General features: G+C 59.4%; 1 protein-coding gene across 1 annotated transcript; it reads right to left on the bottom strand.

Annotated features, from left to right (window-relative positions):
• Positions 1-2,136: 2,136 nt before the first annotated feature.
• On the bottom strand, positions 2,137-22,492 carry SLC38A8 (solute carrier family 38 member 8). Its single transcript, XM_021702625.2, has 10 exons — positions 22,304-22,492; positions 18,642-18,840; positions 15,085-15,217; positions 14,368-14,469; positions 12,052-12,109; positions 8,042-8,156; positions 6,388-6,535; positions 5,817-6,025; positions 4,620-4,671; positions 2,137-2,398 (listed from the first exon to the last, which is right to left on the bottom strand). The coding sequence occupies exons 1-10, from the start codon at positions 22,490-22,492 to the stop codon at positions 2,305-2,307; spliced, it is 1,299 nt and encodes a 432-aa protein (XP_021558300.1). The 3' UTR covers positions 2,137-2,304.
• Positions 22,493-24,286: the final 1,794 nt, after the last annotated feature.

Here is a 24,286-nt window from a genome sequence, read left to right on the forward strand (position 1 = left end):
TCCCTCAGCATGGAGTGCCAGTCCACTTCCTCCCTGATGTGCCTTCCTGTTTTTGGATGGGCCCTAGCATCTTCTTTCCCTTTTCCCTTGGCGGCCGGGAAGCTCGGTGTTCACCTCATCTCAACCTAGGTTTTCTGGAAATAAAGCTACCATTGCTCAGCAGCCCCCACCCCCACACTGCTGCGGGAGACACATTATCACCTTTAATTCTCACGGTGAGCCCTCCTGGCATCATACGCAATAAGCCTGCTCCGTTTGGTGGGGAAACAGATTCCCAAGAAGCACTTCATCAACTCCCCCAATATTGAGATAGCAAGTGGCAGAACCTGTGCTCAACAGCAAGAGTCTGACCCCAAAGCCAATTCCCACAGTGCCCCCTTCAAGGGCCCCAGCCTTCCCCTGCCACACTTGGCTCTTCCCCGGGACTCCGTGAGCGGCCCTAGCCCGGCCCCAGCCTTCCCAGCCGGCACGGCACCACTTGTCCGAAGCGTGCGGCATACGTGATCAAGGACTCCACTGGCTGCCACCGAGGGGCAGTTCTGCCGCAGCCCCTGGCCTGGCTCTGAGGCCCTTGCCCGGGGGGACGCTGTGGCCACCAGACACAAGGTGTGGGGCTGGCCAGAGGGCACTTGGAGGAGACTCCTGTGCCCGCTTCACTGGGTCAGAGTCTACACCCGCAGCCAGGACGGAGGAGGGCAGAGGGGCCATCCCTGTCCCTGGGGTTGGGCAGACCAGGTCCCATCCCCTTGGCCACTTGGAACATGTGCTAGAAAGAAAATGGACAATGGAATTTAACCCCAAATCCATCCCGACCCTGGCTCTGTACCTCACAGGACGGGTATCCTGGACTTGTCCGAGCCTCAGTGCCTCACCTGTAAAACGGACGAATCTGAAAACATGCGAAGTCAAAGGAGCCAGACACGAAGGCCATTCGTACGGAGTGTCCAGAAGCAGCGATCCACAGAGACGGCGGACTCCTAGTTCCCGGGGCCAGGGCAGGGGCTGCTGATGGGCGCAGCTTTCTCTGGGGGCACAAAATACACCAGAATCAGATGTTGGCGACGCCAGTACCACTCTGGCCATCAACACCCACCGCACTGTGCACTTTGCAAGGTTGAACTTCATGGTATGTGAATTACATCTCAAAAAAAATTAATGCAACTGGATAAGCTGGAATAAAAAAAGCCCCCAAACCCCAGCTGTATCACCGCTCGTCTCACACGGGCAGGCACGCATTGCTCAACACAGGACCGACAGGGCCCGGGCCAGCACTTACCCTGAGGGAGCTGTCCTCGCACGTCGGCCCCTCCCGGCTCTGGCACCGCTGGCTTCCAGTGGACGTCCCAAGGCAGAGGAAGGGTGGCCCGGATCCAGCGGCATCCAGAACATCCCAGGTCCCATGCAGGGTCAGTGCCAGCAAGCACAGCACGAAGGAGCAGCTGGGCCCCTGGCTGCCTCTCCCCGCCGCCTCCTTTCCCCTACCCTGGCCCCAGGGCCGAGCCCCGGTCCCCTCACCCTCAGCTGCAGGTGTCACCCCTCACCCCAGGATTGGCTGGGGTTGGGAAGAAAGTACAGAGCCAACAGTCCACTGGGCTCCCAGGCTCTTCAGGTCCAGCCGGAAGGGAAAGGGGGGCTCTCCCTGGGGCCCTCCCATCGGAGTGTGGGCCAAAGCAGAGCTCCCTGGGCCTCAGCCCCTGCTTGTGGTATGAACTGTATCCCCTGGAGATATTAAGTTGAAGGCCCACCTCCTGGAACCTGTGACTGTGACCTCATCTGAAAAGAGGATCTTAGCAGTCCCTCAGTTAAGGGGAGGTCATCCTGGACTAAGGTGGTCCTGATCCAATGACTGGGGTCCTCGTAAGAGGAGGGAAATCTGGACGGACACACAGAGCAGCCAGCCATGTGGGGGCAGGAAGCAGAGCTGGAGGGGTGTGTCTACAGGCCAAGAAATACCAAGGGTGGCCAGCAACACCAGGGGCTGGAGGCGGCGGGAGGGCCCTCGCCCAGAGCCTTCAGAGGGAGCGCGGTCTTGGCCACGCCTCAATCTCAGACCCCCACCTCCGGGACTGTGTTTGAAGCCCCCCAGCATGTGGCCTTCTGTTAGGGGAGCCCCAGGACGTCAATACACCCTCCTCAGCACTGCACCTGAAACCCCCTGAACCCGCACAAGCCCAAATGAGCAGCCTTAGAAGACAGGACGGGTCCGTTTCCGCAGCATCTTTATGATGAAAGGACACGGGTCGCAGCTGGACACGGGGGCAGCCACACCGGCGCCGTGTGGAGGCCGGGCCGACCCCCTCCCGCTCAGAAGAGTTCCAAGACCGCGGCCACCGTGCTCTGCCCGAAGATGAAGGTGCCCACAAGCACGGAGACCACTCCCCACACTTCCAAGCAGCACCTGCCAGGTCAACACACACATCAACACACCCTTCTCTGGACCGCTGTGCAGACAAGCCAAGCACATGGCAGAAAGCCCATGACGGGAAGCCAGCGGAGTGACCGAGGTGCAAAAAAATCCACAGTATCCTCCCTCACCTGTAGGGATGGGTTTCCAAGGCAACGGGGGTTAATGGCCCCAGGCAGTTAAAGCCCCACACTGCAACTGTTAACTGATGACTCCATTCCTCCCTAGCCTTTTATTAAAGCCAAAGAAATGGGGGAGGGAGACACCTTATCATTCCTTTCCCTGTGGGAGCAAGCGGAGGAGGGATGAAGCCCCCCCCGAAAATGAGGAAGGAGAAGAAAGCCCAAAGTCACCCTTGATCGGGACAGTGGGTGGGGCACGAGGGCGCGGGAGGCGGAGGTGGTCGGCCACGGAAGCCACCAGGACACGTCTGCGAGCTTCATGATGTACCGGCCGACACCATGTGGACAAGGAGACAGGATTCCCACGAATGGCAGGGCTGCCAGAGACCTTTTCTGGCCGGATTAACAAAGGCCCCCGGACCCGCTGTCTCGGAAAGACTGTTTAGCAAAGCAGAGTCACTGGAAGCAGGGAGAGCGTGTCAACGTGCCCGGGGCCTGCAGGCTCCTCGAGCAGCTCTGAGGGATCAGAAGGCCCTAAACAGCGCCAGGATTAAAAAATATCTTCAAAGCCCACCAGTAAAAACTGCTGTGAGCTTGGACCAAGGCCCAAAAGAGCAGCAGCAGGACCTCAAAGACCACTGAGGGAAAGAGCCGTGTAGGGGCCCCAGACAATCGGGGCCAGCCCCCAGCCCAACTCAGGTTCAGAGACATCCAGAAAAGCTCTTCTCCACCCAGAAGGGGACAAATCCTAGCTGGCTGCTTCAGAAAAACTGAACCTGGGCTTGAGGGGGCTGGAGGCAAGGGGAGACAGAGACACCAGCCTGCAGGTGGGACCCAAGCCCACGGCTGCTGTAACTTAAGAGCACCTGCCCTGGGCTGAATGCTGGTCCCCAAAATTCACGTCCACCCCGAACCTGTGAACATGACCTTATTTGGAAATAGGGTCTTTGCAGATGTGATGAAGTTCAAAATCTGGGAAGCAGATCATCCTGGATTGGGACTGGGCCTTCAACCCCATGACAGGTGTCCTTATGAGAAAGAGGCACAGGGAGATTTAAGGCAGAGACACACAGGCCATGTGAGGCTGGTGGCAGAGACTGGGGTGATGCAGCCACAAGCCAGGGACACATGGAGCCACCAGGTGATGGCAGGAGATGGCAAGGAACAGAGCAGGCTCTAGAGCCTTCCAAGAGAGCCTGGCCGGGCCTCCCAAGCTGGGAGAGAACAGATTTCTGTTGCGGTGTGTGCCCCAGCAAACCTAACACGGCATCTGTCTGCAAGCCTTGGCCTGTCCTCACGCCTGTGGGACGGGCACAAGGGCCACCCAGGCTCTGGCCGAGGTATGGTGCTTCAGCCATGCACATTCCCTTTCTCCGAGGGGACGGCCTGGGCCCCTCAAAGGCAAAGGACAGGCTCCAGTCCTATCACAGGCCATGCTAGAGAAGGACGGCCTTCTGCTGGAAAAAGGGATATCCCAAATTCTCTTGTCTACCCCCACCACGGGGAGCAGGGAGGAGGCAAGCGTGAGGCCCGAGCCAGGCCAGCCAGGCTGGAGTCCCAGCTCTGTCCTGACCTGCCATGCGCCCATGTGGAAGTTTCTGTCCCCTCGTCCGCAGGCTGGATAGCCCAGGATCACAGGGAGCTGGGCGAGGCCCGGCAGGTGTCCAGACAGGGCCTGCTACCTTGCTGAGGGAACGTGCTACCCTAATGCCCACATGGCCCCCAGAAGGCAGGGTTCTGTGCAACAGGACCAGCTGTGCCCCGTGCTGCCCGGGGTTGGAGTGCAGGATGGGGAAGCATGCACGGCTGGGACCCCCCGAGCCCACAGACAGCTCCCAGCACGGACGATCACCCTCTGGGTGGGAGCGAGGGCTGTGCACAGACTGCTAGCTCATGGGCCCCAGCGTCGCGGGCCGGGGTTCGGCTCCTGGTGCAAACACCCACTCATTGTGTGGCTAAGGCCCACATTGTGTGGCCGGCCGTTTTCTCCTCCGCAGGACAATGGGATCTCCACAGGCCCTGCCACGTTCCCGTTCTGCTCGCTCGGAGCCCCTCCAGTGCCCACGCTGCCACCCTTGTTTCAGCACACTTACTTGACGTTCGGAGCCATGGGCTCGACGCTGGCAGCATGAACGAGGCACAGACCTGCAAGGAGACACGGGGCCGCTGCAGCTGTGGACAGGCGAACCCAGAGCAACCCTGAGCTCGAGAGCTCAGTCGGCACCCAGCCATCCCCAGGGACCCGGGAGGCCAGCAAGGCCTGTGCCCAGCGAGGCCCCCCGGGCTCCCTCTGCTCCCGGCACGGCGAGCTGGTGGAGGGCCCGGCCTTGGGGCCCCAGCTCAGCATCCCCCTCACACCCTGGCCCCTCTGAGCCTCTCTTTCAGACGGCAGGGACAGCCCGTCCTCCGTGCCAGGCTCTCTGGGATGACCCGTCAAGGACCGGACTCTGGGCCGGACACCGGCAGGCAGCTGCTAGGCTAATTTTTCTTCTAAGAATTCTCCTAGGATCTGAAGCCAGTTCTGCCTGAAGCTCCCATGGCTTCTCTCCCACTGAACCCAGCCTGGCTGATCGTTCCCAGAAAGTGGAAAATGGCTGGAGCTAAAGGGCACCCCCAGGACAAGGGCACTGAACCCGACGGACGGGATGTCTCGGACTCCCAAGTAAGCACGAGGGAGGCCAGCAGACCTGGAGCGGCTGAGGGAGGCGGCCATGTGACCACAGCCCTCGCATCCGAAAGCACTTCCCAGAGCCAGAGGTACAGGGATATGGGGTTCCTGCCCTGAGCACCAGCAGGTGCCCGGCACGTCTGCTTCTCTGGGAAGGCTCTCCCCGGGCTGCCCAGGCCGGGATAACCCTCAGGCCGCCTTGACTGGAACTTCACTCGCTCACACCGGGAAGGTTTTGTAAGAAACCGCGTTTGCCTCCCAGGTCAGGGAACGAGATAAGAAGATGTTCGCGGGTGAATATCGTCTAACTGGAAACATTTTTACAACATAAGAGGAAATCCCACAGTGAGTGGCAGCAAGGGGAGAGTGGGCAACGTCAAGGGTGACGCAGCCCCGCTGTGCCTCCCGAGAGGCCTCTGGGCCTCAGTCTTCTCACCGGCAGGATGGGATGATGACACTCCCAGCAGGTGCATCTGCCAGCCGCGGAGACGTTTCCCGCACGGTGTACGCAGTCCCCAGCCCGTGTCCAACTCGGTGAACAGGGCTGGGCGCCATCCTACCTCTGCGGGGCTCCCCCACCTCCAGACCCTTAAGCTCCAGCAGAGTGAAGCAGGTGCCTCACCTGGGAAGATGAAGATGAAGAAGGAACTGATGCCCCCGATGATGCCGATGATCTCGCTGAGGTCGGGCAGGAACAGGGCCAGGGCCAGCGTCACGGCTACCCACAGCACGGTCAGCAGCCCCCGGACCCACGGCCCCGAGGGCTCCACCAGGGACGCGAGCCCACCTGCCCAGCAGCAGCTCCTCCTCCAGAAATCCTGCATCACGGACCTGGAGGCCACACCAGCGCAGGCGGCTCCAGCCCCACGCCCGCCCCCCATCGGGCCCCCCTCGCGATTGCCCTGCACACCCAGCAGGGCCCCGGTTCCTCGCCAGGCACCGTTCCCCAAGGACTGCAGGCCGCCGACAGAGAAGGGCCACGCAGGGTGCAGTCCTGGGTGGGCTGGGGAGCCAGGCTCCGGTCCTGACCCTCACGAGCTAGGCCACTCTGGGCAAACCACCTCAGCTCCCCCCTCCATGTTCTCTACAGAGATCTTCCCTAACACACGAGCCCGCGTGGTGCCTGGCGTGCCCCGAATCCTAACAGAAGGCACTGTCCCGCGCCGAGCGAAGCCCCTGTGGGCCGGCCTCACCTCCCCAGGAAGAGTGCGATGGGGTAGACGGTCACGATGGAGACCCCGAAGAGAGCCCGGGCCACGATGATGACCACGTCGTTGCCCGGGTAGGACATCAGGATATCGGCAGAAACGTCTGTCCCGAAGGTCAGGAAGCCATAAACCCCTGGGAGGCCAAGAGGGTGGAAGCCCAGAGTGAGGATTAGGAAGACGCCGTGCCAGTGGCAGAGACGGGATGGAAGGCACAGCACGGGGCGTGCAGTCAACAGCACTCTACTAGCACAGTGGGGACACGGACGGCGGCCACACTTGCCGCGAGCACGGCCTAACATAGGAGCCCACCCCCTGCGCTGCACGCCTGACGCTAACGTAACCTCGTGTGTCCACTATACACACAGTATTTTTACAGGTCACATCCTCGCTCCCTCCGCTCGGACACACTGACAGCACCCAGCTCTTACCACCCCGAAAGTTCTCCCTGGGAGCAGACAGAAGGTTCTAGAAGGGTGTCTGTTCGGCAGTTTCTCAAGGCTTTCCTATCCTCAGCCAACACGATACCCTGCCCCTCTGACTCAAAATTCCTGCGGGCCAAACTGCTGCTTCTCCTTTTTTCAGCTCCCACTGCCGGTGTGAGGGGCCCACTCACAGAAGCAGCCGCCGCTCAGAACCGCAACGACACCTCATGCCCGGTACGTCCCACTCCTGCCCAAGCACCCGTTTTCCTGACCCAGGGCATCAACCGTTGCCGGAATCATGCAGCTAGTGATGGCAGGACCAGAGCACCAGGGCCCTCCCCCACACCCCCACCCCCTCGGCATCCTGGTCACCTGCCCTGTCCCGACACCGTTCATCCCCTGCCGAGAGCTGTGCCTCATTTTGGCTTCTCTCTGGGCCCTTTCCAGAAGGTCCCCCAAACCTGCTGGCCCTGGAGGTGACACTCCATCACCAGGTCATGGACCTCCGACCCAGGGACACATACTGACAATGACCACCCCGCCCTGCTGGGGAAGGGTTATCCGGCAAGCTTCCCAGATGACCACGATGCTCCGAGGAGCCCGAGACATTTGCGGCTGCCCACGGGCTTCCCAAGTCAGGGGCTCCAAAGCTGGATGGAAGAAAGGGCCCCGGGGCTGGAGAAACACAGCCGGCCAAAAGTCTGCCTGAGCCTGAGACCTGGGGCGTGCTGTGTGACCCTGGGCATGTCACAGCCCTCTCTGAGCCACACTTCTATCACCTTTGGAGACCCTTCTGCCTACAGGTCTGCGAGCACCCAAATCCCTCAAATCCACAAAAGCATTTTGTACGCTGCTCCCCAGCTGTAACACGAAGATGACCCCCATTACGGTCCTGTACGCCAGCAGGGGACGGGGGTGGGGGCAGCGTGTAAGAGCAGGGCCTTTGGGGACAGCCGGGCCCAGGTCTGGGTCTCAGCTCTGCACGTCTAGTTGGGAGACCCTGGACAAGCCATGGAAAGCCTCTGACCCTCCGGCCCCTTGTCTAGGAAATGGGGACTTCCCTAGGGGGTTCGGGTTAAATGAGCCAAGGCTCCCACACTGCTGGGCCTGCTCCTGGCACGGCACAGCGGAGCTCACAGGAAGGACTCCGGAAGCACACGTCACTCGGGCTCTCCTGCGCCCCCCAGCCAGCTCCGCGGTACCCCGGCGGGCCTTACCGGTCAGCGAGTAGATGAGGCAGCAGGCCAGCAGGGACAGCACGGAGACCAGGGCCCAGTGGGAGAGGCTCTGGTTGTGCATGCTGCAGTAGATGGACACGGCAGCTTCATGACACTGGAAGGCAGGGGCGGAGCTCAGGGGGACGGGGCCAGCAGGAGGGAAAGCCCCCCCAACGCCCGCCCAGAGTCGAAGGTGTACGGAACCCGGCAGAGATTCACATGTGGAATATTACACAGCACCAAAGGAGGAACACAACCTTACGCCCACACGCGGGAGAGCCTCACAGCTTTAACACTGCACCCGAGGAGAAAACACGTTTCTGTGGATGTGCAGTTCAATTTACAAGCTAAACGTGCCAGGAGGTTCTCGACGGCAGCACACGGACAGGTGGGGGCGGTCCTGTGCACTGCAGGATGCTGGGCAGAGTCCCTGGCCTCGACCCCCTGGATGCCAGGAATAACCCCCAATTCTCACCACCAGAAAGGTCTCTGGACGGTGCCAAATGGGCTCTGGGGGACAGAACTGCTCCTAGCTGAGGACCACCACTTACAGGAACAAAAGGAACTGGGGGTGGAGGGTGCCAGTGAATGGGAAAGGTCACAAGGGAGCTTTCGGGGCTATCGGCAATGTTCTAGATCCTGACTGGGCTGAGGGTTACGTGGGAGCAGACGTACCAGCGACTGATACACTTCACAGGAACTCTGTTACATCATGAGAAGATTTAAATACAAACCACCTGTAGCCAACATCAGGGTGTTTGTTTAGTTGGGGCAGGTCCTGAGCAGTGGCATTTCACGAGCAGCGCAGGAGACCCTGACTTGCATTCAGGGTTGAGAGGCACTGCTTTATCTCCATGTCCCTCCCCCCACCACGCCCCCCGCCATGGCCTCCAGGACCGTCACAGGCTCCTGGGACAGGGTTCCTGCCACACGTCAGCCTCTCTACTCACTTCTGATCAAAACCAAACACGCCGATCACGTCCCCCTGCCCACACTCCAGGCTCCTAGGGGGGACGCTCCCCTTACCCACTGGGCTCAGTTCACCTCCGTTCCTCCTTGCTGCCTCAGGGCCTTTGCTTGTGCTGGGTCATCTACCTGGGATTCTCTCTTGGTCTGGCCAGCTCCTACCCATCCTTCCAGAAAGCTCTCCCTAGGAGGACCAATTTCCTCCCTGTGTCTCCCCCACCCCCCCCGCCCCGTGAGTACACTGGGGCTTGCTTGTTCCGCATCTGTCGGCTACCTGATAGCCAGGACCACATCTGCCTCGCTTACGCCTCTGAGCTCAGGCCATCCATGGAGCCTGGTGCACAGCTGGAGAATGCTCTGGGGTGACTCATTTACCCACCCCTTAACCCACCCAGCAACCAAGAGGCCTCCCCTAGCCCAGCCCCAGCTCACCAGCACTCAAATGCTGAACAGTCCCCCTCGTGCCAGTCTGGGATGCCACACAAACAAGCCGGACACAATCCCCACCCTCCTGTAGCACACATTCGGGAGGGGCGGGAGGGGACACACACTGGGTCCTCCTGACTCCAGGTGTAGTGGCAGCATCCAGCCCAGGGTGAGCTCATGCACACCTTCCCCTATGCATCTTAGGCTTTCTGCCCTGGGCCTCCCTGACCTTGCAGGAGCCCGCTGGCTGCAGGCTGGCTCAGCCAGGCAGGGGGGCCTCACAGGGAACCTCCACCAGGGGAACCCAGAGGACCTATGCTCCCACCTCCTGCACTCCTATTGCATTTCTGAGGTACATCCCACATGCTTCCCAGGATGGCCCAGTGCCCGTGACAGGGAGCCACCCTAACACACCTTCCGTCTCCCTGTCCCTGCTCCCAGGTCCATGCCAGCCCCAAGCCCACGGGCTCTGCAGAACCACACAGGATGCCACGCGGCGGCGGGGGGGGGGGGGGGGGGGCCTCAGGGCCGCAGCTCTGTGCCTAGAGGAGCAGCCGAGCACAGCGACCATGAGATGCTTGGCGGTGGCAGGAGGCCGCCCAGCCCTCCTTCCAGTTTGTCCCCAGACTCCTGGGCCCTGTTCCTCCTGGTTCCACACAGGGGACTGAAGGTCGTCTCCCAAGGGCGGGGCTGCTCGGCTGGGACAGTGTGTAGGGTGGGGGTGGGCCGCTGCTGGCCCTCTGCTCTCCTAGGGTCAGAAGGCCAGGCAGAGGAGCGTGCAGCCGCTCAGAAGCAGGAAGCGGCCACACATCCACCTGCCGAGGAATGGATTCACAAGCCGCGCTCGATCCATCCAGCGGGACACTCCAAGGAGGCCGGGAGCAGAGCCTGCAGCCGTCCTCTGCCCCTCCGCGGGCCCTCGGGACTCTGTGCAGGCCGGACGCAGAGCCCCATTGCTCAGTGTAGGGGAGGGGAGCTGTATGACCAGGTCAGAGCTCCTGAGGACAACAGGCAACCTCCCCTTCCTACCCACCCCCCCACCGCCTCTCTGCCCTCTCACCCTACCCCCTACCATCCTCACTTACAGCTGCTCTCCTCCACCCCCAGGTCCCAGAAGCTCCCGGCCCAGATCCTGGCAGCCCTGCCTGGGCCTGAGCCTCACCCCCACCCGCACCCCCATGCCCCTGCAATTCACATCATCTCCCAGCTCCCCATCGCTGCATCCCGTGTCCCTGGAAACGGTAGCCCAGGCCCCGGTTGCTAGGAGAACCGGTTGAGGGAGCCGAGGCAAAGGTGAGGGGGGCACCTCTCGTAAGCATCTGGAAGGCCGCCCCCGCAGCGTGAGCCTGCCGCACCATATGGTGTCTGGGCACAGGAGGGAGGGATGCAAACCACGTCCAGACAAACCGCTGACAGCAAAATCATCGCTTTAGATCTTTCAAAATATTGGGTGCACAAGAAAAAATGTGAGAAATTCCTGCAAGCGGCTTGCTAAGCCCCAGAAGCGATCTATCAACGGATTTTTAAGGAAGATAAATGGAAATGTTCCAAGATTTTTTTTGTCAAACATGGTTCTCAAAGAAAATGCAAGATGAAGAAGAGAAGCAGAAGCTAGTTGAGAGAGAAGGAGAAACATCAGGCCACGAGGCACTGCTGTCAGGCCTGGACCCCCTGCCCTCGAGAATAAGATTTTACATTGGGGCTGTTTTGGTGGTGGTGGTATGCTGGGTAGGTGGCTGTTTTTAGGAGGGAGGCACATCTTTCCTAAAACAAACACCGAACGAATGGAGTCAGCTGCCACCTGCTGAGAGATCAGAAGACCCTGAGAGGGACCAGAAGGCAGGGAGCAGGACCCATGCCCTCCACCGCACCCTCGGGCACCGCGTGGGGCGCCTGGCTCGCCCCCTGCCGCTCTCCCACCAAGCCTGAGGCCCTCTGCCCTCCTGGGCTCACCAGGCGTCCTCATGGCTGTCCTCTCGAGCTGCCCGCCCTCCCCTTCACCTGGCCGCCTCCCACACGTTCTTCAAGGTTCCTTTTAGGCGTCAGTGCTTCGAAAAAGCTGTCTCTGAACCTGCCCCATTCAGGGCTACCCTACCTTACGCTAGGCCCTCTGCTGGATTCCACACACAAAAGCCATCCTCACTCCATGACACCTGGTCAGAAATTCTGTCTATGCCCCGTGTGCCCCGCCACTCGGCTACCAGGACGCCTTCCAGCCCTCCCCCCCAGCAAGCCTGCTGAGGCAGGATCTTTCCTGTCGAAGGTGCCTGGGGCACGTGTGGAAGGTGTTCTCTAGAAAGCAGGTGGCTCTAGGTCTCCAGCCATGGTGACAGTCCTGTGAGAATTCTGCAGAGGACGGAACAAATTCCGGATCCCCACACCCAACAAATGTGCTGTTGGTGTTGGTGGGGGGCCAGGTTCCCGAGTTCAACGACAATTCATACCTCACTGAGCCCAGATGCCCACCGACATGCACAGTCTCCAGGAGACAGCCCGTCTCCTCCTACGGCGAGTCCTTAAACTTCTTTCCTGACAGGGGGCCACACTCTCCCCAGGGAGCAGGACGTCACCACCACAGCCTGAAACACCACACACCTCCACACACCCGCGGACATTACCTGGAATCCAAAGCAGATGGTCGGGAAGACACTAAATACGGACGTCCAGGAGGCGGCTCTGCAAAGAGACACGAACAGGTGTTTATCACAAAAAGGGCAACTCAAAACAGACTCCACTTGAAGAGGAGTTTTCAACGATACCAGGAAAATGTGCCTAAGCCTGACTAGGAGACAGGTTCTTAATCCCCAGGAAAACGAGGCATGTTAAATGCTACACCTCCTAGATGTATCTGCACCGACATTTGTTCACTCGACATTCTCTGCACAGGCAGAACTCGGACAGGATGTGGTTAGAAGGAAGTCCCAACTTCCTGCCAAGCCGGCCTGTTCCCACTGAGGTTAGGAGCGGGGGCGCAGGCAGCACCCCTGGAATCCAGCACTGCAAGGACAGCTTGACCACCATCCACGCTAAGAGGACAGAGGTGTGCACAGAGCAGAACCTTTAGGTCCAGCCCTTCCAGACAGGGGCCCCCCAGCTTCCTTTGATAAGGAGCTCTGGGGCCCAGCCTCCGGCACCTTGGTGGACATAGAGGCATGAGCAGCACCTGCAGGCCTTGGTCCCCCGTCAACTCCTGCCCATTCCTCCCCTCCCCTCCTCAGAAGAATGCTCTTCCCTGCCTCTCTCCCTTTCCCCTGGACCCAATCCTCCTGGGCCCTCACCCCCTTCTCCTGCCCCAGTGGAGCTCGTCCCATCACCCACAGCCTCCACAGCTAAATCCAATGCCAGGGCTCAGTCCCACGTGACCCAGGAGCAGCATCGGGCAGCAATCACCCCAGCCTTCTTGAAATTTTGTTCATTGACTTCCGAGGCACACCTTCTATCCTCCTCTATCCTGGGTTGAATGACATCCCCCCAAATTTACACCCCCTGGGAACCTCGGAACAAAGACTTATTTGGAAATGGATACATATAATTTGTTAAGTTCAGATAAGGTCACACGAGCGGGATGGATGCTCATCCGACTGGTGTCCTTTCAGGAAGAAGAAACAGAGACAAGGGGAGAAGGTCCCGTGAGGACAGAGCCAGAGACGGGAGGGAGGCGCCCATGTGCCAAGGGAGGCCAAGGATGGCCAGGGCCACCAGAAGCTGCAAGGGGCGGGAAGGAACCTCCCCCTAGAGGTGCTAGAGGGAGCAGGGCCCTGCCACACTTGGCCTCTGGACTTGCAGACCCCACTGAGAGGCACTTCTGCTCAGCTCAGCCACCCAGTTTGGGGTCATTTGTCACAGCAGCCCCAGGAGGCGAACCCATCCTCCTGCTTTGCCCCCCTCCTCGCTTTCCTTCCAAAGGCTCCGCCTCCTGTCCCTGACCTCCTGGTCCTGGACTGCGTGCCACCGGCTCAGGGGCAGGTCTCAGCCTGGCAGCCCTAAATGCCACCTCTGGCCAATACCAACCACATTTCTCTCTCCAGTCCAGACCCCTCTCTCCGACCCCCAGACACGCAGGTCCAACCGGCCACCTGATGTCTTCATTATAGGTCTCCGAGCCGCCTCCAACTTAACACGTCCCCACATGACTTCCTCCCCCAGCCACCTGCTCATGTCTTACCCACCCCAGGAAACAGCACCCCTCCCAGTGCTCAAGCCCAAAGCTCAGAGTCGCCCTGGCCTCTTCTCTTCCTGACGTTCCCCTTCCAATCCGTGGGCCAGAAGGGGCCACATCATTTGTGGAGTCTGATGCAAAATGAACATGCTAGCCTCTTGTTCAATTGAGGACTTCAGGATGGCAACAGCAGAAGGGTAAACCAGGTGCAGGATCCTTCTGGGCACGGGGCCGTGGTGACTAGCCTGGTCACGTGCCCATAGCCCTGGTCCTGCCATGAGCGGATCAGATTCTAAGCCCTGCTGGGCTCAAAATCCTGCAGGGGCTTCCCAGCAGAACCGAAGTCCCCACTGCGGCGCAGCATCCCCAGAGGACACCCCCACCCCACCCGACCCCCAGTCTTGGCCTTGCTCAGGCCGGTCGGGCCACACCAGCCTCCACGCATTCCCGTTCCCTGTGGCCAGGCACCCGGGCCTTGCTGGCCAACTTTGCTGGCTCCGTGCAGTGGGGGAGGTCTGCAACAGCCTAGGCACCCCAGGCTGGCGTGGTGTTTAGTGCGTGTGTGTCCCTCCTTCTGTCCCTGGCCCTTACTCGCCGGAGTCCATCCTGAAGGAGGACAGGTCACTTCGCAGGGCTCTGCTGTATCAGAGCCAGGAAAGATTTCCCAGGGAGGTGCCGGGACTCTGTGCAAACCACAGAAGGAGGAGTGTCCCTCCTCCAAGGATCCCCGTGCAGCACCCCTGGGAGCCATGAGGAGCCACCCCCGCAAACTCACCTCACTGCAGGGCGGGTCTCACGAACGAGGCCTTGGGGCCCGACGTAGTACTGCACCACGATGACCAGGGCCAGGTAGCAGGCGGCCAGGGTGCCTAGGATGCTGAGAGACGGGGCGCGGCGTTAGGGGCCTCCGTGGGGTGGCCGCCAGGCCCGCCGGCTAGAGCCTGGGCTACCGCACACAGTGGGGTCTGAGTTCCAGCTCTGCCCACACTGGCAAGGTGTTGGCCGAAGTTCTCACTGCTCTGAGCCTCGATTTCCTTGTCTGTGCAATGGGGATGGGGGAAGATCTCTGCTCCTCTGTTCTACTTCCGAAGTGAAATGTCTATCATCACGCACAACGGGGAAGGCAGGTCGCAAACCCGGATGAATACTTCTGCCCGACTCTATTTTTTCAGGACTATACGTAAAGCCTCAGACCGTAAAGTGAAAAAAGAAGTGTTTGGGGTCTCTCCGTGCCTGTGTGTGCATAAGATGTCTGTACTTATTAAAGAACAAAAGCTCAGCAGCAGGTCACGTCTGTAGAGGTAGTGTTCTTGTTCATCTGTTTCCCATCACGCATATGTATTACTTGTATGCTTTTCCAGCTTTTTTCTCTTGTCCAAACGGGGGGGACAGGGGCTGGCCGCTCCCCTAACCCCAGGCAGACACCGGCAGAGGTGGGGGCCCTAGGCGGAGCCACCGCCCTGCCAGCCAGGAAGTGTCTGCAGGCCCGTACCTCGTGTATTTCTGGAACCCGATCTCCCGAGGGGCGGACAGGGGCAGGATGACCAGCGCGGAGAGCAGGGGCAGGGTGAAGCGCTGCTCGGCATACCAGGGCTGCAGGGCGCTGGGCAGCAGGACGTCACACACTGGAGGGCAGGGGGACAGGGCCCACTGAGAACACTGCACGGCCTCTGCCCTGGCCATGGCTCCGGCCACGGGGCTCTGGCCACGGCGATCCCTGCCCCACGCCTGGGCAGGGTTGGCCCTGGGCACTAAGTCAGCCTGTGAGCCTAAAGGGATGGGACAGGGACCCCATCACGTGCCACCACGGGGGGAGGAAGCCTGCTGCACAAATTCATTCCCAGCCACTCACTGCGCTTCTGCCAGACAGACACTGTGCTAAGTGCTGGGATCCAGCGACAAGAAAAGACAAAACTGCCTGCCCTTAAGGCACCTCGGCCCTCAAGTTCTTGTAAACACGTTTTGGTTTGCTCAGGAGCCCGGTGGGTGTGCAGGGTGGGGGCCTGGAGTGGCATTCCGGGGCTGGAACCGGGAGACCGAGTCAAACGGTGGCCCAGAGCGACCACTTTCTCGCTCGCTAGGGACTGGAGGAGAATTAGGGCAGGGCTGAGCTGCCCAGGTCGGCTGCATGTGGGTAGGTTGCGGGCACCTGGCTGACCAGAGGGCTGGGCTGGACGATCCTCGATGGCTCCACGCTGGGTGCCTGGTGGGGACACGTGGGCTCCACTGGGCCCTCCCTGCAGGCTAGGATGGGGCAGCTGGGGGCTCCCCGAGATCCCGGTGGAAACCACCTGTCCTCTTAAAGGCTAGGCCTATAACTGGCACCATGTCACACTGGCCGTATTTTACTGGGCTGAGGTGCCTGGGAGCCCACTCTGATTCAAGGGGGCGGGACACAGACTCCCCCCACCCTACCCCACCCCGTCGCCCACCAACCTCTCAGTGGAGGGAACACCGAAGAACCTGGGACCATTTCTTCATCCCGCCACAGTAAGATGGAGAATTTGAAGTTGACAGAAGAGGCAAGATGGATGGGGGAGGGGAGGGCAATGGTGGGGACTGCAGCAGGTGTGGGTGGGGACAGCAAGATGGCCTGAGGCTGGAAGGGGCTGGAGGATGGGCACTGAGAGGTGGTTCTGGCCCACTTGGGGCTGCTTGCTCTGCTGCACTGTAACCCTTCTTCGTGCTCCACCAAAAGCTCAATAAAGCCCGCCATGCCAAGAAACGAATGGCTTCTCAGAACAGCTTGTTTGCACTGAACCACTCCAAGGGCAGATTCCCACCTTGAGGTCGCTCACACAGGCACCAGGCGGGAGAGCGAAGCAGGCATTCCAAGCCACAGATGCCATGGCCATGCCAGAGGCCACATGGCCTGGGAAGGGGCCCAAGCCCCATTCACACACCTGGAACTCCTCAGCCAGGAACGCAGCTCTGACAGCTGGGCTCCTGAGCCCTCATTTTCTACAACATTCCTCGAGGTCTTTCAGCACACGTCACTTACCGTCATTTGTATCCAATGCACGCAACGACACCCCCAAGCACCCCCAAGCTCTACTCAGCCCCCTCCCAAGAAGCCTGGGCTTGCCTACAGAGAGACCCATTCCCAAATACCTAACCACCAACACACAAGAAATGCTCTCTCGACCCCAGTCAATCTGCCCAGGCCGGGGTGGCCTCTATCCTCATTAGTGCACTAATCCGGCTGCCCTACTCCTGGGCCTGAGTGCAGCCTCTGAATCCTTCTCGATGGGCACCACACCGGACCAATAGAAGTGAAACCAGATGTGCCTCGACGTACCTCTAGCAGGCAGGGCGCTTTTGTGCCCATTTACCCACCGGGAGGCCCCGATTTACCAACCTCCCTTCTTTCTGGGCTGAGTACCTCCCAAGACATAGAATCCATGCGTTTCAATATCCCAGGATCAGGGACCTGCTCATCTTTGGCTCAAGTGGCAGAACACACAAAATGGCAAAGTGGGAGACCGAAATCCAACCATATCGATAGTTACGTTCCAATTAAAAAAATCTCAACACTCCAGTTAAAATCGGACAGCGTCAAGATGATAAAAAAGCAAGACCCAACCACATGCTGTCTGCAGGAAATGCATCCAGAACTCCCAAGGCACAGTTAGGCTCACTGTGAAAGAGCTGGGAGGAGAGAGAAGCGGGCAAACACTCATCTTCCTTTTTTTTTTTTTAAATTTTATTTATTTGGAGACAGAGAGAGACAGCGAGAGAGGGAACACAAGCAGGGGGAGTGGGAGAGGAAGGAGGAGGCTTCCCGCTGAGCAGGGAGCCCGATGCGGGGCTCGATCCCAGGACCCTGGGATCATGACCTGAGCCAAAGGCAGACGCTTAACGACTGAGCCACCCAGGCACCCCAGCAAACACTTATCTTAAGGAGGCTGGCGTGGCTACATTCATAGCTAAGGTCCATTTGATGGCAAACTATTATAAGAGACCAAAAAAAGGGACAGTTCATGATAATATAGGGACAATTCATGGGCGTGAGCCTGATAACAGAACTTCAAACACCAGGAGGCAAAAATGGACAGAATTAAAAGGGCAAATAGGGGACTTGGGTGGCTCAGTCCAGTACGCGTCCGACTCCTGATTTCAGCTCAGGTCATGATCTCAGGGTTGTGAGATGAAGCCCCCCATCCAGGCTTGAGATTCCCTCTCTCCTGTCTCTGCCTCTCCCCTGACTCACGCTATCTCTAAATAAAAATAAATGAAATCTTTAAAAGGGCAAACAGATGAATCCACAATGACAGCTCATTTTAACACCTCTCTTTCAGGAACTGACAGAAAAACTAGATTTGAAGAAAACAAACCGGCGAGGCTATGGAGGATCCAATCAAAGCCATGGACCTCCGTGAGCCGTGGGGAGTTCTCAGACACAGTGCCCAACAGCAGAACGCACACCCCTTAAGAGCACATGGAGTGCCCACCAAGCTGGACCTCGTCGGGGCCCAGCACAAGCTTCCAACGCCCAAGACCGAAACCACGAGCAGTGTTTTCCGACTGTGGCATAAACGAAGGCAGAAGCCAAGAGGGGACGCAAAAAACTCCCAAGGAACTGGAAACTGAACCACACGAGTCTAAACCTCCCATGGGTCAAGAAAGAAATCACAGCAAAAACTAGCAAATATGTTGAGTGGAACAAAAAGGAAGAGAGAACCTATCAATGTGGGGGAGACGCAGCTAACCCACAGCTTGCAGGGAAACGGTCGATGGGGTCCAAGAAGCCAAGGGGGTCTGTCCTCGGTCATGGAGGTCCCCGAATTCAGGGTGTTACTGTCTCTCTCTTCATAGGGGCTGCCCCCGCCCCGTGCATGGGGTCGTCCCCACGAGACATCTACCACAGCCCCTCTCCCTCCGTGACCCTCAGCGTGCCCATAATTACTACTCTGGGTCTCCCTCTGCCACGAGTAAGGAGCTTAGGGGTGGCCTTAGCCTCTGCTGCCCCCCAGGGCCCTGCCCAGCACCCACATCCCGCTCATCAACCAGGAACCCCCCCCCGCCCCCGACTCCAACGCCAGTACTTACGCTTCTCCAGCTGGTCCCCAATCACCCTGAGGAAGGCCACGGAGATCATGAGCAGGTTGACAATGAAGCAGGCCTCACACAGCTTCCCAATGGTGGGGCCGCACAGCCCTCCAACCACGCCCTGGTAGGTGGCCTGACCGCTAACAGAGGCCGCGTAGCCCAGGATGACCAGCCCGCTGATGAGGAAGACCAAGGAAACCTGCGGGGCGGGACCATGGGGCCAGGGTGCATCCCCGGCTCAACACCCGAGCCTGCTGCCCCTTGGAGTCTGATACCCTCTCCACCAGACCTGTCACCCGCAGAGGCCACCTGCCGGCCAGGGGCCTCTCCCCAACGTGCCATCAGGCCCTCCCCTGCCCTGAGCCCAGAGCTACAGAGCAAGCGATGGTCAAGGCCTCTCAGGCTGTAAGTCTATGCATCTGGGACTCATACCTTCCTGCTCCAGTTGGACAAAAGAGGCATCAGAAACGCTGAGAGTCTAAATCCCTCTCCTCAAATTCCACGGGTTGCACATTAGGAGTACGTATCATCGGAAGAGGACAACAAATCCATGCGTGCCACCCACGTGCAACCAGACAGAACACACCACCATACCCCAAAGCTTTCTCTGGCCCCTTCCCATCTCATTCTGCCCCTGTTCTATCCCCACAGGAAACCTCTTCTCACACCCGGAATAACGTGTGTGAGGCCCAGCCACACTGGGAGCACCAGCCGTTTATCCCTATTTTTTTGAGTGCCATTCCATTGCCTGGAATGAACCGCAGTTGGTTTATCCATGCCCCTGATGACAGACATCGGGGTGGTTCTTCCTCGTAGGCTACTGGGGAAGTGCTGAGCATTCCAGAGTAAGTCCTTTGGAGGATGCATCTTTCATTCTCCTGGACACACATCTAGAATTGCTGGATCACAGAGGGGGTGTAGGTTTAACACTGCAACAATTTGCCAGACTGCTTTCCACAGTGGTTGTGCCGCTGGACCCCCTCCCCCAGCGATGCACGAAAGCCCCACTCGCTCCATGGTTAAATGCTCCAGAGCCTTTTCAGGACCGACGGCTACCTGTCCCCAAGCTGGACTGGGTCTCCACGATCCCGTGGAGAAGAGCAATGCAGGAGTTGGGAGACACAGCCAAGACGCCTGGGGAAGCTGGAGTGTCCGTCTTCAGACCCAGCTGATGCCACTGGACAAGCACAGGACTCCCAAAACGAACTTGAAACCTCAGAACCACAAGAACACCCACGGTCTGTCCAGCCACGAGGTCTCTGTTCAGGCCATCCCTGTGCCTGGACCCCTCTCTGCCTCCAGCACGCCCCCTCACCTGGAGGACTCCTACTCTTCCCCATCCTCTCCAAGTTCACCTACTCCAGAAAGTCTCCTGACAGGCCACCCCGAGGTGGCTAAGCCCTCCGTTTCAGGCTCTCACAGAGCCACAATTCTCTTGGGCACATTTCTGCCTGTAGCTGGTGCGATTTGGCAGCTACAGTCTCTGCAGATGTAAATCATGTAGATATAATTAAGGAAAAAGGGGTCTTTGCAGGTATAATTAAGCACCTTGAGATGAGGTCCTTCTGGATGGTCCAAATGGTCCCTAAATCCATGGACAAGGGGTCTCCTAGAAGAGAAGGCCATAGGACGGTGGGGCAGAGATTAGAGGGATTTGGCCATGTGCCAAAGGACATGTGCCCATCCAGAGCTGAAGGAGGCAGGAAGGACCCTCCCCTCGAGCCTCCAGAGGGACTGCCGCCCTGCCCACACCGGATCTAGACTTCTGGTCTCTGGGACCCTGAGAAGGAAGTTGTTTTAAATGTCCCATTTGTGGTCCTGTGGTCAGTCCGGCAGCCTGAGGACACAGATATTTACAAGTGTCCACGTCTCCTGGGGTTCTCAGGCTTCTTTACCCACCAGACTCTAAGCCCCATGAAGGCCACGACTGTGTCTGTTCTGCGTATCATTTAGCCCCAGAAACATGCCCAGCACGTGGCCGGCACTCAGGAGGTATTTGTGGACAAAAGGAAAGGGGTGGCGGGGTCGGACGGAGCCTCTGCCTGTGAACACCCTCTGCCCATGCCGTGAGCCATCCATGCAGGACAGCACAACACCTACCCCGCGCCTGGGCCCGCCTCCCAGAGGCTCCAAAGAAGTCCAGGTTCATTAAATTTCACAAAACCTCCAGTGCTAACTGGGTCATTAGAGACCTACAGCCTCGCACCAGTGACCTCTCAGCAGTGGGGTGTTTAAATGCTTGTGAAGGGAGACATGGGCTCACTGGCCAGAAGTGGGGGAGGTCGCTGGCTGGGGACAGGGATGGGGGCTGTCGATCACCAGCCTCATTCCTTTCCTGGTTGGACGCTTACGTTTATTCATGTTTGGCATCCCCTCTACTCAGGTCTGCTCAGGGCAGGAATCTTTAGACCATCCTACAAAGTGTGAGTCACGCCGGCAGCAGCCCTGTCCCCTGGGAGCTCCCCAAAGACGCAGGACCTCAGCGCCCCCCCCCAACCCTGCTGAATCAACACCTCCACCTCAGCAAGGCACCCGGGGGACGGCACAGAGCGTGAAGAGGGGGACCCCATGCCCCTGCCTCACACAGGGCACTGGCCACGTCCATGGCTGACAACCTGCTTCATCGTTCACTCTGTGGCTGAACATCAGGCCTCTTCCTCGTCGTTCTGAAGTTGTCACACGTCCAAACGCAGCGGGTTTCCCCGCCTCACAGGCACCTGGACAAGCTCTTCTGTTTCTGCTGGGGGCTCAGCTCAAGGCCACCTCCTCAGGGAGGCCTTCTCTGACCACTGCGTGCTGCATCGTCCCACCCTCTGTCACAGGACGCTTCGAGCACGACCACCGCCCCAAAGGATCTTCTTTGCCTTCTTGTATCTTACCTGTGTCCCCCGGTAGGAGGAGCTTCAGGAGGACAGAGACTGCACGGTCGTAGCCAGGGCCCCCCAGAACAGGCCCTCGACCACCGCTGGGGGTGGCACGGGTTAGTCACCCTACACAGGGCAGGACCGAGCACTTTCCAGAAGAACATCAAAGTCCCCGAGGCCATTATCAGCTAACTGCCAGAAAAAAGCACTTAAGATAACGTCTGCAGAAGAGCTCACCACAAAACTCGGCGGTTGCTATCAGCTCGGGGGGCAAAGAATCCTTGCAAATAAAACGAAGCTGTGCTAATTAGCGGCCCTTCTCTGTGACGGATGTTTAGCCCCGGGCTCCGCGGGGAGGGAATTCGGGCTGGACGTCTGTGACTCAGCAGAGGGCCCAGCGCGGCGGCCTGTGGGTGTGAGGGGCTCGCAGCACCTTACACGTGATCTGACTGCGCGCAGGGTCCGACTTTCATCATGGAGCTGCAACCAGCAGGTGAGAGCGGCCAACTGGCCAGGTGATGGCGCCTTCCCAGCCACCTACCAGGTTCACTCGCCGCAGGTGCCCTCGAGCACCGGGCTTCTGCTCGGCCGGCCTTCACCTCCCCACCCTCGGCAGCCTAGGGGTGTTCTCCGCTAGGGGATGCGGCAGGCTGACCCCCTCCCCAAGCAGCGGAGAGGACCCAAAAGCCGATCTCTAAGGTGTTGGTTTCTACGACGGGCAGCACCACAGAAACCATTCCAAAGATCCCGCCTGGATCCCTCCCCTGGAGACCCCCCAAATACTCCGCAGGGGCTTACCAGCTCCACCAGGAATGCGGGGGCCACCCCGCCCGCCTTGCAGAAGGCCCAGGGGAAGTTGAGCAGGCCAGCCCCCAGCGCGGATTTCAGGAGGATGAAGACGGCGCCCAGCGAGGACAGAGCGGGGCTGGCGGCCACAGGGACCGACTTCTCTGGGAGGCCTGGGCGGCCGCCCGTCCCTCCCTCCATGGCTAGAAGCAGCAGCAGGGTGGGGAGAGAGGCAGTCTTCACACCACCTTCCCGGCTAGGACGCGTGTTGCTCCCCAAACCAGTCAGAGCAACACATCTGCCCCCATGTCCCCATGCCACGGTCTACCTTGTGCTGCCCCGTTAGGTGACCCGTTCCCTGGCTGGCCCCACAGCCTTGGTCCTCAGCCCTTCTGCCCTCACCTGCCCACCCTTTATCATCACTCGGGTCCTCCCACGAAAGCCCGAGAGCGGCCCCAGCCCCTCACCCTGCTCTGCAGGCTCCACTCCTCCCTGCCCACCCCAGCCCCTCACCTTTACCCGCAAATACCACTTCAAGGTGACCAGTCAGTCCTCAGCCATCAGAGACAGGGCTCAAGCTTGCTCCAGGTGGTTCAGCTGCATTTCCTGGGCCCCACGGCTGGAAGAAGGAAAATTCTAGCTCTGCCAGGGGGTGGTAAACCAATCAGGAATTAAGGGAGCCTTAGAAAGCATGTACTGGGGTCACATCCCCACACCTAAGGAGACAAGGACAAGAGGCCAGAGCCATCCATCCCAAGAGCTTGCGGCTTCTGAGACTCCCAGCCTGAGGAGGGGTCTTAAGACTCCCTCCCCTCCCCGACCCGGGTGAAGGCCCCTCCCAGGAGGCGGGGCTTTCCTGGCGGCCTCAAGGTCGGAGGGGGCGCAGATGGGAAAGCTCAAGGGGCAGGCCTGCACCTCCTCTCACCACAGACCCCAATCTGAGAAAGCGGGCCTGGAGAGAGCTCGGAGCTCAGTGTCCACACTTGCTCAGTGTGTGATCTCTCCGAGCCTAGTTTCCCATCTGCCAAGGGGTCTGTCTGCCCACCTTGCAGCTCAAAGTGGGCTGTGGGGCCGCTGTAGACTCAAGTGCGTGCAAAGGCCCCGGGCAGTCAGCAGGTGCGTCCTCGAGATCCTCTGAAACGAGCGTGCACACGAATCACCTGCAGTCTTGTTAAGAGGCAGATTCTAATTCATCACACCTGGGTGGAGCCAGGATTCCACAATACTCACAGGCTCCGGGGGGTCAGGTGCTGCTGGTCCGGACCATACTTTGAGCAGACACCACGTCTCCGACCTAAGACACGGTCAGCTAAGATGGCAGAGTACAGGGAACTATCCTTTCTGGAAAATGCACATTCACGAACGTCACACCTCGAATTGCAAATGTGAACCTGCTCACTCCTGACACCCAGCTTCGAGTCCCCCCGCTGAGAGTGTGTCACAACCCAGTGCTTCTGACTCAGTGGGTCTGGGAATCTGCATTTCTAACCAGCTTCCCGGTGATGCGGGCAGAGCTGGTCCAGGGACCACCTCTTGAGGACTGCGGCTTGAAGTTAAACATCTCCAAGGCCCTGGAGCCTCACCCAATCAGTCCTTATCTGACAGACACCAGATCAGCGCCGAGGGCTTCTTCTCCGTGTGGTCACCAGCAGACTGACTGTACCTTTGCTGGCTCCGCACAGAGCGTGTTCAGTAAGCACGGGGCCCGCCGAGTGACCAGCCTGTTAGCACGGACCTCAGAAGGGACCTGGGATGGTGGCCCGAGAGTGCACAGCTGGACCACGTCTCGAGCAGCACTCGCTGCCACCAGCTGAGCAGTGCTGGGAGCCCAGCCCCGCAGCTGGTGCCAGGCATCTCACTGAGCCCTCACATCGAATCCCGAGGGGGTGCTGGCAGGGCCACGCTCCCCGAAGACTCCAATGGGTAACCCCTCCTGCCTCGTCCAGCTCCTGAGGACTCCAGGCTCCATCTTCACATGCCACCTCCTCAGGATGA

The sequence above is a fragment of the Neomonachus schauinslandi genome, chromosome 16, assembly GCF_002201575.2.
Source record: "Neomonachus schauinslandi chromosome 16, ASM220157v2, whole genome shotgun sequence".
NCBI classification, from domain to species: domain Eukaryota; kingdom Metazoa; phylum Chordata; class Mammalia; order Carnivora; family Phocidae; genus Neomonachus; species Neomonachus schauinslandi.

Excerpts from the sequence above, each read along its gene's own strand:
- SLC38A8 (XM_021702625.2), bottom strand. The coding sequence starts at position 22,492 with ATGGAGGGAGGGACGGGCGGCCGCCCAGGCCTCCCAGAGAAGTCGGTC. Across the intron at positions 14,470-15,084 it reads GGGTTCCAGAAATACACGAG|CATCCTAGGCACCCTGGCCG; the intron begins GTACGGGCCTGC and ends CCCGTCTCTCAG. Across the intron at positions 2,399-4,619 it reads CCCATGGCTCCGAACGTCAA|GTGCTGCTTGGAAGTGTGGG; the intron begins GTAAGTGTGCTG and ends TTGACCTGGCAG.